This window comes from Triturus cristatus, chromosome 4_2 (assembly GCF_964204655.1).
Source record: "Triturus cristatus chromosome 4_2, aTriCri1.1, whole genome shotgun sequence".
Taxonomy (NCBI): domain Eukaryota; kingdom Metazoa; phylum Chordata; class Amphibia; order Caudata; family Salamandridae; genus Triturus; species Triturus cristatus.
This window is the reverse complement of record NC_140586.1, coordinates 355,406,800-355,427,112: the sequence shown is the minus strand read 5'-3', so window position 1 is coordinate 355,427,112 and position 20,313 is coordinate 355,406,800. Positions and strand designations below refer to the sequence as shown.

At 42.9% G+C, this 20,313-nt stretch overlaps 1 protein-coding gene across 1 annotated transcript in view; it reads right to left on the bottom strand.

Moving 5' to 3' along the window:
- The window catches only part of STX6 (syntaxin 6), a 145,434-nt gene that overhangs the window by 20,242 nt on the left and 104,879 nt on the right, over window positions 1–20,313 (bottom strand). The window contains exons 5-6 of the mRNA XM_085601762.1: window positions 11,144–11,266; window positions 9,178–9,284 (exon numbers count right to left, since the gene is read on the bottom strand). Coding sequence (XP_085457888.1) covers window positions 9,178–9,284; window positions 11,144–11,266 — 230 coding nt within the window. The remainder of the gene's footprint in view (window positions 1–9,177; window positions 9,285–11,143; window positions 11,267–20,313) is intronic.

Here is a 20,313-nt window from a genome sequence, read left to right as displayed (position 1 = left end):
TCCTCTTATCAAACGCGAGCCTTGCATGATTATAGGACAAAATAGAAATAATTACCCGCTTTAAAAAGAAAGTGTTGTGTGTTTACGATGCAGACTGAGTCTTTAGAAGGAATAGTACTTTTAAGAAGGTTGGGGAAGTTAGCTCTCAGTATTCTCAGGATAGAATTCCCATTACTGGTGCCCAATCAATGTTGTGTGCTCTAAGTCTGTGTTCGAAGGAAAGTGTAATCTTATCCATGGCTAGTGTCTCCCAAAGTCTGAGCAGCCAGTCTATAAATGTTGGAATCGTTCCCTTCCCCCTTGATTACAGATTGTATCACTGTAGTCAAGTCAAGGACATGTGGGATTTCCCACTCTTGATATGGAGGCCCATGAGGAGCATCTGTGTAACCCTCAGTATACAGACTTTGAAAAACATATCTAATTTACTCACGATTTCCTCCCAATATCTGTGTAGTTATATGTCTCAGAATATCGAATGTAACACTTGTGCTCCCCGGGGGGAAACTCACCTTTTGGGCATGCCCATAGCAAACATGTTAAACTGTCTTGGGCCCTGTACTTTCTCCAAAATAAGTTGAACTTCACCCGGTTCCAAAAAGATATTTAATCCAGGGTACAGTACCAATTTGTGGGAAGAAATAAGTTACTCACATGCTTGAATCATTCCCAGTCGTCATTAAGGGAGTCCCCGGTACTTAAAATAGTAGTAGTAGAAGACGACTTAAATCAGTCATAATACAATGATAGGTATAGACTATAAAGAGCTAGGCCTCTTAGTTTAATAACCTATCATAGTCATTATTAAAGAAGGGACCAAAGTTATGCCCCAGCCAATCAGCATCAATCACCCTCTAGAACACTCCTGAGGGAAGCTCAGAACCATCAGATTTTCGAGCACAAGTGTTACATTCAATATTCTGAGACATATAAGGTTAGGTTCCCCAGGGGAGGTCGCATGTGAATCTATGAAAGCTTCCAATACTGGAGAACTACAGTTACAGGTAAGGCTCACCTTAATGGAACAGATGCCGAAGTACTGCTTGACCCACCGCTGTGTCATTGAGAACTGCTGAATCCAGGCAGTAGTGTCAGGTGAATACGTGTCTATTCTTCCACGTTGCTGCGGGGCAAATTTCAGGAAGTGACAGTACCACAAATAAAGCAGTAGATGTTGCCGCAGAGCTCGTGGAATGGGCTTGGACTATTGAAGACAAAGGTCTGCCTGCTTGGTGATGACAAAATTGTATGGCATTTGCGATCCATCTGGAAATACCTTGTTTGGAGAGCGGGAAACCTTTCCTTGGTGCACTGTATGCAACAAATAGTTGAGGTCTTACGGAAAGCTTTTGTCCAATCTTGATAAACCTTTAGGCACCGCTTGACGTCCAATGAATGCAAAGTTTTCTCCACCGATGTCGTTGGATTCAGGAAGAAAGTCTTCAGTACCAGTGATTCGTTGAGGTGTAAGTCAGATGGAACCTTGGGAAAGAATTCTGGATTCGTTCGGAGCAGAAATCCATCTGCCCTAAATTGCAACAAATGCAAAAACAACAGTTGATGGACAGAATGCAGAACAATGTCATACATTCACCCCAGTACAGTGATCTGGGCCTAAATCCATCGTTTTTTTTTTGCTCACCATGCCGTTCCAGTTTGAACCCAGCCATATGCAAATCAGTCTTGACCCTGTGCCTCATGGGAACAGTCCAGCCCGAACTGCCAAGCCAGGTCCTCCCTGGACTGGAAATATGCATCCTAGGACCGGTTTCAGGGTATCACCCCTCTTCAGCCAGGATAGCTTGATTCCAGTGGCATGGAGAGCACGGGACCCATGTCTGGGCATACCCTTCCCACTCGGGGTGACAAATGCAAATACAACAGTTGATGGACAGAATGCAGAACAATGTCATACATTCACCCCAGTACAGAGATCTGGGCCTAAATCCATCAATTGCGTCTTTTGCTAAATTGCAAGAAAGGCTGTTTTATTACAAATGCCTGGATCTCACTGACACGTCTGGCTGAGGTCAAGGCAAGTATTAACGCCAACTTCCATGACAGGAACTTAATTTCCGCAGTGTGAATTGGTTCAAAAGGGGGTTTCATTAATTGTGAAAGAACTGCGTTCAATTGCCAGGTTGGCGGTGGACGTCTTATAGGAGGGAACACTCGAAACAGCCCTTTGAGGAATTCTTTAATTATTCTAGACGACCACAGAGGTGGAGATGACAATGATCTTCTGTAAAGGGAAATGGCCGGTAAGCGAACCTTTATTGAGCTATGCGCCAAACCCGATTTTGCGAGAAGCAGGAGGTAAGGTAAGATTTGCTGTGGAGAAGAGGACAGTGGATGTAAATCCTCCCAATGGCACCAGATGCAGCAACGTTTCCATTTGAAGCAGTACGTTTTGTTGGTACTGTGCCCTGGCTTTGGCTAGTATACCTCGGCACTTGCAGGAAATGTTTAGGTCCCGGAACTCATTGTATTCAGGAGCCAAACTGACAAATGCAGGTTCCGGACGTCCGGGTGTAGTATCTGCCCCTGGTTCATGGTCAGGAGACCGGGAAACACTGGAAGTTTGAAGTGTGGGACCTGAGATAGAAGAAGTTCTGTGTACCGGTGTTGATGTGGCCATGCCTGAGCAATGATGAGCAGTTTGCATGGTTCGATCTTCATCTTCCTCAGGACTCTTGGAAGAAGAGGAATGGGAGGAAAAGCGTAAGCAAAGATGCTGGACCATGCAATTGAAAAGGCCGTCCCCCATGACCCCTGTTGGGGATGCCAACTTGCATAGTGCTGGCATTTGCGATTCTGGGGAGTGGCCAACTTGCATAGTACTGGCATTTGCGATTCTGGGGAGTGGCGAACAGGTCCAAGTCCGGTGTGCCCCAGTGCAGGAATATGTTCGTCAGGGTTTGGTGGTGCAGCTCCCATTCGTGACACAAGGTTGTAAGCCTCCTTAGTGTGTTCGCAATCATGGTCTGTTGTCCTGGAACATGTTCTGCTCAGAGGCAGATTCTGTGATCTATAGCTCATTCCCACAACTTCTGAGCTTCCTTGGAGGGATGGCAAGATTTTGTGCTGCCTTGCTTGTTTATATAGTGCATCGTCGTGGTATTGTGCGTCCGGACTAGCACGGATTAATTCAGTATCCTGGGAAGAAACGCCTGGAGGGCTAGATGCACCCCTTTCAGCTGTAGCAAATTTATGTGGGATTGAGTTTGAGCATGATGCCACTTGACGCTTACTTGGAGCTCTTGGAGGGAAGCTCCCCATCCTTCTTAGGACGCATTTGTTGTGATCACTAACGGTGCTGCCTCCTGTTGCAAGGACATCCCTATCTATTGATGTTTTTTGTCTATACACCTCTAGGGATTTCACCATACGTGGAGTTACTCTGACTATGTCATGGAAGGAGCATACTGACTGTACCCACTGTTTGTCCAGCTCCTCCTGAAATGGGCGCATCCTGAGACGACAAAACAGGATCAGTGTTATGCATGACGACATTGTTGGAAAGTGGGTTATTGGTAGGGGCAAATGTAGGTCTGCCATTGGCAATAAGGCCACTAACACATGATAGGACTCAGCATAGGTCTTAGAACATTATTCCTATGCTCAACCCTTGGTAACGTGGCTGTAGCTTATTCTCGCAAGGCCCCTCTAAGCTCCCAGCCAGTCCGGATCCGGTGAGGGTTCGCCGGCTTGACTTGCGACGAGGTCCTGGTTAACTTCCACGGAGCAGACTTAGAAAATTTCACAAGATCGCTTCAGCGGGGCAACGCAAGAATCCAGGCCGGTACACGATGGAAGGCAGACGGCTTGGCTCTCGCGGCTGCTCCCGGTCACCTTTTCTACTTGCGGACTTAAAACTTTTCTGGAGCTTTTTCTCGCGGGGTTTTGCGATGCTCCTTATGAAGCCGGACCCGGTGAGGGTTCGCCAGCTTCAGATTTCCTCTAGTCCCGGTCAATCTCTGGAATTTGGACCCATGGAGTATTTAGCAGGACGAACCTGGATGGCTTGGCCGGCTCGCAGTTGAAGGCAGGCGGCCTGGCTAGCCAGGTTGAGTCGGTCCCTCTATGGAGCTTTTTTTCAAAGTTGGTCCAAAGTTCTCCAAACTTCTTGAACTTCTTCCTGAAGTTCCTCAAGGGGTCCCAAAGTGTCTCAAACTTAGTCCAAGGTTCTGGAAGCTCCAAGATGATCCTTGAAAGTGGAGGACGTCAGTTCCTACAATTTACTGGTACAAAACCCTTACAAATCCACTGATGGTTCTCCATGGTGTAGATTTATTTGGTGATGTTCCAGTTGAGATCTTTTGACCTGTAGCTTTCTGGGAGTCCACTCTTTAGTTCTTTTTCAGAAAAATAACCCGCAGGGCGGTAGTTTCAGATGGTGCAGTTTTCAGAGTTCAGACCTTAGAAATCTTTGCACAGCAAAACTTCTCAGCAGGGCACTTATTGCTTCAGTAAGTTTCAAGCAGCAGATCTGGAGGGCTCTGTCGCTCTCAGATACTTATTCCAAGTCCGCTGCAGCCTCGTCGATTTCTCCGTCGACTATGGTGATGAAGACGATGACATAGTCGACGGTATTTTCTTCAACGACGGTGTCGTTATCAACTTCAATTTCAACGACGAGTGCTTCGTCGATGGTTTGTCCACCTCCTTAGATGGTATAAAAGAAACGGACCTTGTGTCGACAATGTCAAGGACGTCGTCGACGATGAGAGAGCCATAGAGCAAGTAGTCGATGTCGACGTGCCTAAAGTGTAGCCTCTAGTCGTCGACAGAGCTGGAATACTTTTTGGTTCAGAAACAGTCTTTGATGGCTGTTCTTTTTTGTGAGAACCTTTGCACTCAGAGGAAAATTCGTGAGAGGACTTCATGGCGCATTTTCTGGCAGGCTCTTTATTTGACTGTGACAAATCCCTTACCCTCTTAACAGAGATTTTTGAAGAGGTAGACTGGTCACTCTCGGAGTCCGACACTGGGTAAGATCTGGTTTTCGTGAGCTTCTTCCCGATGTTGCCTGCTCGCCTGTGTGCTCCTCAACTCCACTTTGTGCTCTCCGTTTACATCCTGCTACACATTCCTCTCTCTCTCTCCATTGGCTCCACATTCCTTGTTCTTTCTTGTTGCTTTCCCACCACCGCTATGATACCAGCCTCCTCTCCCTGCTGCTTACCCCCATCCGATTGGGCTACTTTTTTTTGTTTATTGATTCAACTCCGATGGATAAACAAAAAGAAAAAAAAAAAAAAAATCGCTCGTGTCATTTTGTAGGAGTCCCTACAAAATGACTTGTTTGTCTTTTTAGCTATTCTGCACAGCATGGGGGATGCTACAGAATGGTTAAAGCCACTGGCAAACCAATAGGTCTCAGAGGCGAGACTTATAGGCTTTGCCAATGCTTGTTACAACTGTCACTCTGCCCATCCAGGAGAAGTATTTTGGCTGTCACCTTTGGATATCCTGCTTGCAATACCTCTGCAGATGGGCATAAGTGAGAGTCACAAATCAATCAAGTGGTACTTGTATAGCACAGCTTATTCGAGAGGGTATCCCGATGCTGTGCTGCAAGTATCAGTCGAAGAGCCAGGTCTGGAGTTCCTTCCTGAAGTGGGTCAACAAGGGTGAAGAGCAGAAGGGGAGGGCGTTGTAATGTGTACAGTAGGAACATAGCAGGATTCCCCGATAGGTGATTGGCTTAGTACCCAATCTATGAGAATTTGTTCTACTTTCTAGCTTAAAGAACTTAGCTGGTTCTAATTCACCCATATTTATTTTACATCCAGACATCTGTTGATAGCTTTCGTTTCATTCATTCATTCCATTTGTATTGGAAAGAACTTGGGATTTAATTTTGGTGAATCAGATTTCACGACGTGAGGTTTCTTGTAGGAGGCAACTATCTTCCTGACTCACTTTCAATAGGGATGATGCCCTTTTTTTAACTGGGGCATTAAGTCCCTTTACATTAAAGCCAACTTCTTTCACACACCATATTTGTGGTATAATTGCAGCTTGTGTAATGGTCTTTGAAACTAAGACCATTCGACTTCTGTATGCCTTGCACCTCTTGTCTATAGTAGACCACCTCCCTTGTACATCACTTGGCATGCATATAACTGTAACACTTGAGGCCAGGTGATCCGCACCAGATTTCATATGTATACCCACCCCTCTTGAGGGCACTAAATTCATTATTGGCTTCACTTAAACTTACTCCAGCAACATCATGCCTTAAATCTATCCCCAAAGACATCTTACTGTGAAGTCTAAACTAAGATTCTTGCATGTTATTCCTCTTGGTCTCAGTTGTGGTCATTTTAAAATATAGGGATGATACGGACCCCCCTTTTACCAACATGCTTGTGTGCCCCTTGCCCAGACTGGAAGCTACACCTACTATGGGGGGCTTATTTCATCACTTCGGGAGTGGCCCATTTCCTAATCCTTCTTTATTCAGAGTGGAGGTTGGTCCCCGAAATCCCACCACTACGCTAAGAGCATCAGACTCAGCCTTTTCAATTTATTTTTCTTAGGGGTTGACGACCATTGTTTGGAGCATTACACAATCTCCCACTGGACCCCTGTGAAAACCGCCAGCAGGGTAGGCAGGCTGGAAGCCTTCTGCACTTGTAACTTCTGTGATTGCCAGGATTTGTTCAGCCTCCAAGATATTTAGCATAGTGCCTCATGTTGTCCAATGACAAACAATGAGGTGCAAAGCAAGTCCCCATGATCTTGTACATCACGCTTACCCAGAATGTCAGTGATTTGCCCAAATTCGCTCCTTCTCTTGAATGCTGTACGAGCTAAACTATAGAAAAAGCCTACGTTTGTGGCCACTATAGGCTACAAAGTCTAGAAATCTTGTGAGTGACATTTTCCTCCTTTTCTTCAAAGAAATGTACTTGAGTCAGTATGTCTGGAGGAGCTTTCTGGAAACGAATGAACGCCGCCCAGTCTATGGGTGTGCCTCCCTATACGTTTCTGATGTGCTAGAGCAACTGCAGTATTTTGTTCTGAATGTCCAGCTATTTTGCCACCCAGAGGGGGTCTTTCATACAAATGTTGTTTTGTCTGGACTTATTCTCGAGGTCTTCTTGTTTGAGGAGCATGTTGTTTTATTGTTATCCCAGGACCATCGCCTTACTGCAGAGCAGGCAGATTTCTTCCTACCTTTCTTCTAGAGTGTTCTATATTCCACTGACTCTTGTTCCCAGTAGGCAACATTTTGTCAGATGTCACATGGGTCCCCAGAACAGTGGCAATCTCATCCTTGAATTCTCGGAGTCTATTTCAGAACAGAACCTTGTAGATTCATAAGACTTATTAATCTTGTCCGGTTTGCTGACTTTAGCTGATAGCATCTCTTCAACAGAGTGATCTTGTGGACCTCTGCTGGAAGCCATACTGTCCGTTAGCATCACAGTCTCTGACAATCTAGAACCCAAAGGCCAGCACCAACAGATACTTTGATGACACGTCAGCGACTCAGTGGAGATTTTCCACTTCCCACCATGAAAGAGATTCTATTCTCTGTAGCTTTCAGCCACATAAAAAAACACAGGCTTGTATCATCTCCTTAATCCCAACGGAATAGGTTTATGCCTGGGATGTCAAGACCTCCTCCCAGGATCCAAGTACGACTTCCTGGCTCAGTCGTGGATCACCCTCAATTAGGCAGTTTGCCGGGTTCGGCCGGAGTGATGGCGGTTGGTGGAAATCCGCAGACCCTACAGCGGCCGAGGTCCTCCTGGAGACCTGGGATTTGTCTAACTTTGTCTGACACGTGGAGGGTACCCACCACCATTGCGATCTCTTCTGCAGGGATCACTTTTGTGTCTCTGGGCGATTAGGTACACTACAAAGCTGTATACTTGCATCCTCTACAAACTCCCAGGAAGATGGCAACTACCTGACAGTTTTAATCTGTGTCACGCTGAGTACCCAAATTTCTGGGGCAGTGGGCTCACTTGTTGAGGAAGCAGCAGTTGAAGTTGCCGAAACACCGACCCAAGAAATACAATAGCGGTGTTGCAGCACTACCTCTGCTCCACTAATAATATCACCAAGATGGTGGCTGGCCGACTCTGACTGAGAGGCCTATGGCCGGATTATTCAGACTAGTGCCTGCTAAAATCTCTGCTGCTACCGGAAAGCCAAGCAGTTCCCGAGCCCCTGGCTGTAAAGGGTTTGTTCACATCAAAGGGGCAAAAGGGGGTCTGGATGCAAGCTGATATTTCGGGGAAGGAGCGGAGCCATCAGGATCACATGCACTCCATTCCCTGGCTAGTCAAGCCCAATGCAGAATCATTTTAGACAGTTCAGAGTGTAAAATGGATGGTCTACATTTGCTAACTTTTGATGACAGTTCTGAGGGCTGAGGCTAAAAACTCCATAGTCAAATTGCAGCGTATGTGGTGAAATGGTTCATTTTCAACTCTCTATGTTGTGTTCTAGTTCTTCTCTCTTTTAACAAAGGCTCCACAGACCTCCTAATGTCTGTGTGTACACATGTTCAGCTCATGGCACGGATTCAGATTCCAAGCTCAAGTTTACATTTTTGAACAGCAGGCCAACTATTTTATTATTTTTGAGATCTTCAAAAACCAGTGGATTTACTTATGAATGAAGGATGAGAAAAGTGTGTTAAATATGAGTGGTTGCTATCTTCAAATGAATTTTGTTGTTTTACCTGTCCGGTAGTATTTACAAAGCTAGTGATCAACACTCCCCTGTGGGATATGGAATGGGCACATATATCTACCATCTGCTCCTCAAAGTCACTCTTCCATGACTAATTTGAATGCAACTTTCCAAAGCTGACTCAAGATTATTACATGTTTTGGCAGTTTATGTAGATTGATCAAAAATATATGAATCCTCCAGATTTTCATCAATGCGGTGACAGTCCTCCACTGGTTTCTTCATAGTTAATTTTTCTGATGCCTCCCAAAGGAGACAGCTCCCAATTCTACTCATTCTTCCCTGAAAACTGATCTCTATTGGTTTATCCTTCGCCCAGCCTATTCCCATGGCTCTCTCATTGGTTACTTTCTTTCTCTTCTGGTTCTCCAATTGCTCCTTCTAGCCCTAACAAGCCCCTTTTCTCCACATATGCCGATTTCTCTTATAGGCTAACTACTTCATGCTAACATCCTTACTCACACTGCTTGCTCATCTAATTCATTGCCGATGCGCTGAGACATGTTCTTCAGGACCCCAATACTCCCAGAGACCAGCTCCAGTTGCTCGTCCTGCTGCTCTGCGATCAGCTACATGAGACAAAGAAGTAGATGGTAAATACAGACAGAGCAATTTATATGTCTAGTGGCTTAGCTGAGTCCAGTTAAGCAAGGGGGACCCCAACGGACAGATAGAGGGTGGGAGAAACGGGGTATAGAAATCACTGTATAATAAAGAACAGAACCCACCCTCTCACATATATACGGATGGGCCTAAAACATAGGTCCCTGCGTCAAGAAACACTAGATTTGAACTGACACCACAAACTAAATAGCAATAGATATTAAACAATACAAAAGATTACAAAATAAAGCTATGTGCAATGATATACATTTCTGATTTGTTTTATTCTTTTTTTCATAAACATACAATACAAAATTTAAGTGATCGGATTCTTTTTGTACTTTTTTTTAAAGTGAGAATAAATAAGTGAAATTCAATAGATAAGAGACACAATACACAGTATTGATGAATTCAAAATGGCAACATGTCCCACTCCACATTCAACACGCACATACCCACAATCATTCAGAACAGGTCAGGTCAATTAATATAAAACACTCAAAATGGCAAGATTCCATTACAGAGGTCGTATGGGAGATGAACAAATATGTCATCAAGGTGGAACAAACACAGTTAAATGGAATGCTAGAGTGCCAAAAATACGGGCACGTATTGTTTAATATCTATTGCTATTTAGTTTGTGGTGTCAGTTCAAATCTAGAGTTTCTTGACGCAGGGACCTATGTTTTAGGCCCATCCGTATATATGTGAGAGGGTGGGTTCTGTTCTTTATTATATAGTGGCTTAGCTGAGAGCAAACTAGAAATCTAACCAAAGGTAAGGAAAGATGTATGGCCATATGAAGTTAAAGAGAAGATTGAGAGCGAGGAATAAAAGGAAAGGGTGGTGGTAATGGAAAGCAGAGAGAAGGAGCTACAAAAACAATTGAAAGGCTGCAGCAAGAGTAAGAGTTAGAGGTGAGGAATTGAGTTATGTCCCCAAGGTGGTGAAGGAAGTCAGAGGATTAGTCATTGAAATTGGACGAAGAGAGCCAATATGGATATCACTCTGGCAGTTTGATATTCAGCTGCTATGTCATATGTATTGAAAATACAACAGAGAAAGCTAAAGGTTAACTGCAAATCTGGAAGTGATGTGTGAGTGAATGGATAGTAAAAAGAGAAAAGGTGCTAGATATCTCGACTGTCATATATACATTCCTAAAGGGCTTCTGCCTCCTTCTTGTAACTTTAGCCTCTTTGCACAAATTTAACACTGGACTGCAGAATTTCCTTCACCAGCTATGAGCATCCTCTCCCTGCAAGATCGCCTCCAAAAGTGTCCCTAAACATCTTCATAGACGGTGCTTCGATTCCTCATCTACAATCTATACATCTATACAGTATCACACTGCCAATCAACCTTCTCCATTAAAGAAGATTTCCAGCCTCTCAACTTGCAACTCTACAGAAACTTGAAACACTCATCCAGCTTGGAGTCTAGGTCCTGTAATGGCCAGAGTTAATTTTTTACATCTGACTCAGATGCACCATGTGGGACCTAAAATCATATGCTCTAAAGTACTTAAAGGGCCCCACTACCCTGCAGTCTTTGAGGACCTGCTATACTATCACAAGTACATCCTCTCTCCCTCAGCTTGAAGCACTGCTGGACCCCATATGCTCTGGTAGTCTGCTGTACATACTGTAGCCTTACTCATCAGCCCATGAGCCTCTCCAGTGCTGCTGGATAAATATTGGGCCCTAAACAGTATGACTCAATGTCGGCCACTAATAATCCCCAAACCAAGATGTCCAGTACTTCACAATTTCTCATACGACATCAACCCTAATGCACAAACACCCCAACTCAAGTTATGTTGTACCTGCTGCTGCACATGCTGCTCTTCAATAAAGTGGGTGTTAGCGGAATGCAACTCCCGATCCAGGCGTTTGTATTTATCAGCTCCTGGGGCCCAGCTCTGTCCAGCATTCTCTCCCAGTAGGGTCTGTGCAAGTAAATTCACAGGCATATAGAAATAGAGAGAGGCAACAACATTGTATTACTTTTTCTTCATTTTCATGGTAACAGTAAGGCACCACTTAAATGGGCCATCCAAAAACATGACACATTAGAATACATGCAGTGTATAAGAAAAACTGTGAAATTTCACATAAAAGGAAATAATCCAAAAGTTGAACAAGAGTAAATGCGCCTTGAAGTACACAACGTAGAAAAGAAACTAGCTAGGCACACACATTTGGTGTGTGAGTGCCGCAAACCCCGAGAGCTTCATCAAGAACACCAGTGCTCCGAAAGTTCCATTGGGCTGTGCAGACTAACTACTCAGAGGACTACAATTGTTGCAGTGCTGCGATGAATCAAGCTCATCTCCACATAAGAAGTAGGGGGCAGTAATGTGCGTCAAACTAAAAAGTAATTATACCGCACATGCTTCTGCATTTCAAAACTTGTTGAAACTTCCTTGCAAGACAACTGTGCCACAGCTGTTTTCAAAGCCATAATGAGCAAACTATTAGGTTGGGTGACTGGACCACAAAATTAAGACTTGGCAAATGACTGAATGTATTCTAAATGAGGACATGATTTTCACAAGGATTGCACAAACCGCACACCTGAGCAGATGAAATAGGGCCATCCAGACTTTACAATGAATGGCTTGGCAAGTAAGCCTCACTGCACTCTTCTTCAATGTTTGTAACCAGCCTTTAATCGCAGTTTTACTTACTCAATGTTACTTGCTAGATAGTGGATAGAATTTACAGTTTTCTATACACATGTGGCCTCCTGAAAGAATTCAAATCAGATTATTCAATTCACTTCATGTATCATATACGTTACTGGTCATAATACTAGCAATTTTATTGCGGTTTAAAAAAAATACTATTTTCTAGCAACCTGAATTCTTGTACGCTGTTTTTAAAGGATATCTACAAAACTGGTATGTGCAGTTACTAAAGCTAAAAGACTGCACCACTGTATTTGACAGTTTAAAATACCACAACTCTACTGAGCAGTATTATGTGCTTTACAGTGCTACACCATTTTTATTTTTATCTAGTTTAATAAAAGGTATATAATCTTGGATTGCAGAGAAATTTCAGACTATTTACGGATCACCCCTTCTGAACAGGATATGCTAATAATCTCTAGTACCACTGAAGCTTTGTTCACAATGCCTCCGTAGTGATCTACAATGGACAGATGACCTAGCTACAGGTGGCTTAAGTTATTCCTGCCGTGCTCTGTAAGAGGGCCAAATATAAATAAATGTAAAGTCTTCAAAGATCAGAGGGGCTTCATAGTCGAAGCATGCCAGCAAACCTGTTGTTGGACACCAAGCAGCACATATTAGTTTACTTGTATACAATTAATTAGCTGAACTCATTGCATTGTTCTGATAGAGACCTAATCTGGTTAATGTAAAGCCTGAATATATAAGGCAGGTAACCATCTTGTACACGTCTCTTGGGTGTTTCTCTGCTGAACTGTTTCATGGGGAGCCAAAACCATTTGGTGACATAAACACCACTCTTTGCCCAGCCTTAAACTAGCAAAGATTGAGCACCCGAAACAGTGTAAAAGTTGTCACTTTTTAAAACCTATGCAAGGGGCTGGACTTCTATCCCTTTACGTGGATAATATAGTGACAGTTAGTAGATCTTGTTTAAATGCGGCCAACCCTTTGACAATTTGGTACATCATCTTTGCACATTTTCATGACTGTTAGTAGATATTGTTTAAATGCTGCCAACCCTTTGACAATTTGGTAGACCATCCTTGCACATTTTCCAAGTATTTAACCCCCAAACGTCAACACAATTATACAGATTTACTGCTCACCTAGGACATTATAGTGTACTAAACTGATTATTGTGAATGAAAAACATGTGACTTTTTACATTTAATACAAAACATGCTCTATTTTGAAAATAGCAACATACAATTGCAAACTCGCACTCAACATATCTGCAAGCACATTGAAACACTGTTTCTGGCGTGCAATTTCACTATCGTCCCACCAGTATTCAGCGTGTATGTTGAATTGGGCTGTTATCCATCTTTTGAGTGACATTGCCTCTTGTTCTGTGCAAGACCACTGTAAAAATGGGTATTGCTCTGCATCAAAGAGCAGTAAGGCTTTCAGCATCCCATATCGAACTACGTCCCAGTACCGTTCCATGTCTTATAAGTAACTCTGCTGGTTGCCCCACATATTATTATTGTTATACTTCCAGTTTCCACAGTGCTGCCTGAGAACTGCAGCACTATGCAGGATTTAGCAGTTCCCTATCTCAGGAAACACCAAACGAAGCCCGCAGCTGCAGGCTGTGAGTTTTACTCGCCTGGGGCTGCTTTCCCTCATGCTTGTTGGCTCCTAGCTGCTGCCCACTGGTTCTCGAGCTCCAGAACAGCAATCCCCTGATTGAGGGTTTACTGCTACCTTTTAAAACAGCTCCTCGGCTAGTCCAGTTCAGGTTTTCATTTCGGTTTATTCCCTGGGCTGATTCTTCCTTGTTTCTTTTTTGGTGTTCCCAGTCCTTCGTGTTTCCCATTGTATGATTTTTTATAATAATTTTCTTTTACTGTTCATTTACTATATAAAGGCATCAGTCTGGTTAGAGGGTGTGTTGCAACAAAGCTGTGCTCCTTCCCTTGTTTCCTTGCTACCTCCACCTACTCCAATGACTCCAGAAGAAGCATTAATGCAAGATCTATGGCAGAGCTATTGCTGGGCTTGAAGAACAAGGGAGTTTGTGGTTCCACTTGCCCATAACACTGGCTGGTATGATTGATATCTTAAAAATGGTAGTTCTTTCCAGGTTTCTTAACTTTATTTTAAATAACCCGGCTTTGCATCACCAGACACTTTCTTGATCAACTGAGATCCACTATAGTTAACCTGGGGTTGGCTAGTAAACAACCTACAGTAGTGGGCTTGTAAACAACCTAGAATAAAACTGGAAACAAGCTACCCTTTGAACAACAGGGCCAGCTTTTGGCACCGGATTTCAAAATCTATCATTACTGCCCCCATGCACATTTGGCACACTAATAGCACCAGCGTACACATTTTCACTGCACACACCGATAGAGATGGATACTGCTCAGCCATGTCCCGTCAACACTGTAGCCTGGCCCTCTCTACAGCGCCCCCTTGTACAGACAGATACAATTAAATGCATAGCCTAGGAATAGAAAAAAGTCTGTTGTAAAACGCAACTGGCTTGGATACATGCAGATAACATGTCACTTGCATACACCTCCTTACTGCCTACCAATGAGTATGCAGGCAACTTAAAGATATCCAGCTGCATAGGTTTAGTGACCTGTACCCTGATGGTCTCCAACTGTCACCTGCTGTCATTCAGACAGCCAGGGGATGCACCTCCTTGACGTTTTCTTGTACTACAGACTGTGAGCCACTGCAGAGAGAGAGAATACATTTATTTCTGCCTACTCCACCATTCACTTTAATGACAACACTTAACCCCCATCCTCTTTTAGAAGACTGGTCTCCTCCTGTATTTATGCTATTCTGCAAAGCACTGCATCAGTGTGCGTTCCCCAGTCGAGATCCAAATGTTTGTCCTATTTACAGCCTTCTCCCACTTGGAGCAACGGATATTCTGCTGGGCCCAAACGGGTGCTCTTTCACCCAACTATAGGTTGCACCCGTTACAAGTTAAATTCTCACAAAGAATATATTATACCCTGGATTCTACATGTAAAATTTGCCTCAGAGGAGACTCAAACTCCACTCACCATGGGGCCTTAGATCAGGTTGTAAGTAATACATATAACGATTGCAGTGACTGGTTACGCCATCCAGAGGATATCACTTAAGGCCCTGGTGGAATATGTAAAAGACGCTCCAGTGTAGTTACAGAAACTGACAGCTATGCAGCTTATCTTGGGGGAAATGGAGAGCAGCTATCCACTGAGGAAGTGTTCCACTCCTAAAGTTAAATACAGGCAGAAAGATACACCTTAGTGCCAAGAACAATTGAAAGCCTTTTGGGATTTAATGCAGATCAATCCAGGGGCTTTTTGCTACTGTAGAAGGATGGGGAATGCTCTGAATCCATAGTAAATGCACCACCTGAGTGACTCCTGGATCCCCATCTGTGTACTAGGAAGGGCTGTCCCTAAGCTGGATGGACGTCGGAAGCATTACAAATTCCGGGGAGGTGTGTTGCACTCTGGTGGTGTCAAGTTGGGCAGGTATCTTATTTAGCAAACTTGTGGATGTATTTTTTGGGGGGGTAGGGGCGATGGGTCGCAAGAAACTATAGTTATGTTTGCTTCTCTCATATCTCTGATCCTCTGTATTCTTGTTCTGGGTACTGACTGCATATATTTAGGTATTCCAGTTTTAGATATTTTTATTTAAAGAAAGAAATAAATAATAAATAAAAAAGATAGTGTTGAGTTATTAGCTTTTTTATCACTGTACAATGCACCTAATATGTTTACATTGCCATCATGTTATCAGCTGGATGAGAATCATCAAGTCAATGTACATTCGTAGGGCACCATGCCCTAAAGGCCCTCCAAGTGCATTATTAACAGATTTCTAAAAAGGCGGGGAGGCCTAGATCTTCCACTATTTTCCTTTATGCAGCAGACAGGTTTTCTTCCATAAACCTAGTGGGGAATGCACATAAAGCAACTCTTTAAAAAAGTTTAAAAATAAAAAAAGACCCCCTACTTTCACATTTACTTTTCTTTTGAATACTGGATTAAAACTATTCAAAGGCCTGCTGTTTTACAGTCTACCATACTTGGCTAGAGAAATTAGGTGTCCGTCAGGAATTGGCAAGTTACACTGTATCTTTGCCCTCTGGTACTTTGCACAGAGCCCACAATAAGTCGTAGGAAGCAATTATTTGCATGATTTGTGGATTTCCTTGGGTCTTTCAATACAGAGGCCATTTCCCTTTGTGGAAAAAGCAAGAAGACTAAGATATAGCACCAGGACTTTTGTATTTGGTACAGGGGTTGCCTGTGGATGCTCGGAAAGGGATCCATCTAGGAACTTATGAGCAGCATACAAAAAGAAAATTCTGATTTGTAATGGCATTAAGAGCTTCTTTATAAACCGGCCTTTTTTCCCCCTGGCAGACCTTCCAAAGACGCCTGCCGCAAGTCCTTTTCCTTCTAACGTTGTATCTCAAAATGTAAAGGCCCTTCTTAATGTCGATGAGTTGGTAATCTTAGATGGGATACATTTCAGCATACAGCAGCAGCGTGATACCTTATAGCAATGCACACCCTATCAAGACCCAAATTGTGCCACCTTGAAGAAGAAAGATCTTGTCAGCATGGTGTTTAATGAACAAGCATCTTGCCAAGACTCCTCAGTGCCTGCATTGTCGGACAGGACTGGGCAATTTTCTCCATATGTTCTGGGAGTGTCCCCATATTGGGGCCTATTGGCAGGCAATAATCGCCGAGTAGAATGCAATACAGGGAGTCTCCCACCCACTAGACCCCAAATTCATCCTGCTAGGGATCCCAAGTGATGTAGATGTTCCCGACCCCAACTCCTTATTAGCGCACTGGGCCTGGTTTGCGGCCAAGAGAGATATTGCACGTCACTGGGGCGCACAAGAAGTCCCAACTTTACAAGAATGGAAAGGGGGCATGGAGCTGTGTATGGCAGCAGAGAGGATGACATACAAAAGCAGAGGTTGTCCCAAAAGGTTCAAGAAAATATGGGGTAGTTGAATGGGACATTACGGTCTAAGCCTGAGCGCCGGAGATACCCAATCCACAGCAACCGGGATATCTGCCCAAATAGACACCTGCTGAACTCTGGAGAGGGGGGAATGAGAATGAATTGTGGGATGCCGCCCTGCCGTGGTATGTACTGGGGTAAAAAATGTAACTAGGTCTGTTCTTTAATTTAAGTCGCGCTGCTCACCAGAAATGGGAATTACCAGGTGGATGTATATGGTCTACATGCAATGTTGTTGCTGCAGTTATGTCAATGTTTACAGTTGATGCAAAATAAAATGAAAAAAATATATATATATATATATATATATATATATATATATATATATATATATATTACCTACTGGCGGTCGCCAGTAGGTAGTTATAGTTAGGACCCTGTTTCCATAGGAAATCCGCAACATTCTATTTTGAATAACTTTGGCGCCGGTCGACGAATCCTCGCGAATTTCTCAAAATAGGTGGGGCGCTACGCTCTGCTCCTACCCTGAAAGTCTCGGGGGGATTCGTCAAGCGGGGGCTGAGATAAAAGGGGGGTCCCAAAACGCGTTTTTCCCATGCATTTTTCCATAGGACCTTTAGACAGGGCTACAGCCCGAACGGCTGAACAGAATTACTAGAAATTTGGCAGAGAGGTAGTCCTCAGGTCAAGGAAGTGCCTTTTGTAGGTTTGGTGTAAATCTGTTCAGTAGATTCTGAGAAAATAGCCTTTAAATCAATATATATATCTGAGCCAGCTTACGGTACGCTTACCGTAAGCTTACCGTACGCGTACGGTGGCGTGCGCGAGCGCGATTCTGATTGGCTGTTACATCTAAGTAAACATTCGAATCGGTCGAAACCAGGAAGCGGCGGCCGCCATTTTCTCTCTCGCACTCTGAGGGGGGGGGGCTGTAAACAAAGGCAAAAAACATATAAAGGGGCTGTTTAGACAGCGCCCATGCACATAGCCATGTTAGTTGAGTCCTCAAAGATCCCCCAAGGCCAAAAACGGTAAATTTTTATTTTTTGAAAATTTCGCCGATTACGCTTACCGTACGCGTACGGTGCGCTTACGCTAAAAATTTTAATAAAAAAAAAAAACCCTCTCTGTGCATGGCATATTATTGTCATCACTTACAAATTAAATTTAACAGATTACCTATCACAAGGAAGCGCATAATATGTCCTCCATGTGCGCACGGTGCGTAACGTGGGCACGCGGTGCGCGTAGCGCACTGCGTGCCCACCTTGCGTGTACGGCACTAACTGCGTAAAGTGGACGAGCGGTGCGCGAAGCGCACCGCGTGCTCACTGTGCGCGCACGGAACGAACTGCGTTAAGTGGGCGTGCACGCCACGAATGGCGTAAAGTAACTTAGCATTTAAAAAACCGTACAAATTCACTGAAAAAACCATAGGTTTCACACACGTTATAGTTAGGAATTAGCATTTAAAAAACCTTGCAAATTCACTGAAAAAACCATAGGTTTCAGACATGTTATAGTTAGCGGAAATTTTACTGATAAAAAACCAATGAAATTCCCCGTTATAGTTAGTGCAGGCAACTATAACTCACGCGACCGCAATCTTCTGCTGATGACATATGTGTCTTTATGAAAAAAAAATATTTGTAATATATGTATAGCTAAAAATTTATGGAAGAAGACATGGGCAAATAAGTGTCTAAATACAGTATTAGCATCAGCAGAGGATTGCGGTCGCGTGAGTTATAGTTGCCTGCACTAACTAGAACGGGGGAATTTCATTGGTTTTTTATCAGTAAAATTTCCGCTAACTATAACATGTCTGAAACCTATGGTTTTTTCAGTGAATATATATATATATATATATATATATATATATATATATATATATATATATATATATATATATATATATATATATATATATATATATATATATATATAATAATACTCTTCATGCCAGCAGTGCTCATCCTAAACATGTTATCGATAATATTCCGTTTGGAGAATTGTTGAGGCTCAAACGGATTTGTAGTGAAGCTGATGATCTTAAAATTTGTACAACTGAAGCTCTGGAAAGATTTAGGCAAAGAGGCTATAGGGAGTCCATTCTGAGGGATGCAGTTCTTAAAATGGAAGCTAGAACCCGTGAGTCATTATTATTAACAACACCAAATTCCATTGATGATAATGACTCTACAAATAGTAACCAGACCCCCAGGCTCATCATAGCCTATAGTAAACAGGCGAGACAAATCAGGTCCATTGTTCAAGAACGATGGCCGATATTAAAAACTGATTTGGTCTTAAAACCCAGGTTATCGGATGGGCCAATAATTACATATAGGAGGGGGCCCTCTTTAAGGACCCAAGTTTGCCATGAGTTTCCCGAGCTCAGAAAACAAGAAGAGTGGTTGAAATCCCGGCCGGGATTTAAGCGCTGCTCTACATGTAGAGCATGCAAATTTGGCAAAAATACCAACCAATATTGCACACCTTTTAGCCCAGACCCATTTAACATACGTGGATCGTTTACATGTAAAACCGAATTCGCTATCTATGTACTAACTTGTACCTGTGATCTTAGATATGTCGGGAGTACCCGGCAACCAGTACATGTTAGGATTCTTCAGCATTTACGTGCCATTGTAAACAATGATGCAGCGTATCCGGTGGCGAGGCATTTTAAGGCTTGTCACAATAACAATCTACAATGCCTTAATTATTTTGTAATTGCCTCAGTTCCTAAAATCAAGAGAGGGGGTGACCGTGACAAAATGCTTAGAAGATTAGAATCTGAATACATTTTAAAACTAGATAGCAGATTCCCCAATGGGCTTAATGCAACTGAGGATCTACATGTATTTCTTTAACTCTATATTTTGTTTTGTATAAGGATAGATTTTTATGGAGTGTATTGCCCTGCTTGCTTCCGCGCATATATATAATGAATTTCCAGTTTTGATCCCATTTCCTTTTTACACTCACAATGTTATTTTTCCTAATGTGTTTAATTACATGATTTAGGAATATATAACTGCGTTTTTTCACTTCATTTATTAGACATAGACTCTTTGACATGTCTGTTTGGACCATACAATTAATAATAGTGAATTCACTTGCAATGCTTTATAACATCTTTCCATATCTCAACTCTCAGGTGCTTAACAATACAATATGGTCATCATTTTGATTATGCTAATTGCATTATATGCGTTTAGATATTTTTTGTATTTTTATCTCCATGATTTGGTACCTGTATCCAAAAAACATATTGTATCATTGACAATTTTTGCATTACTTGCACAATTTTTTGTGTTTACATTATT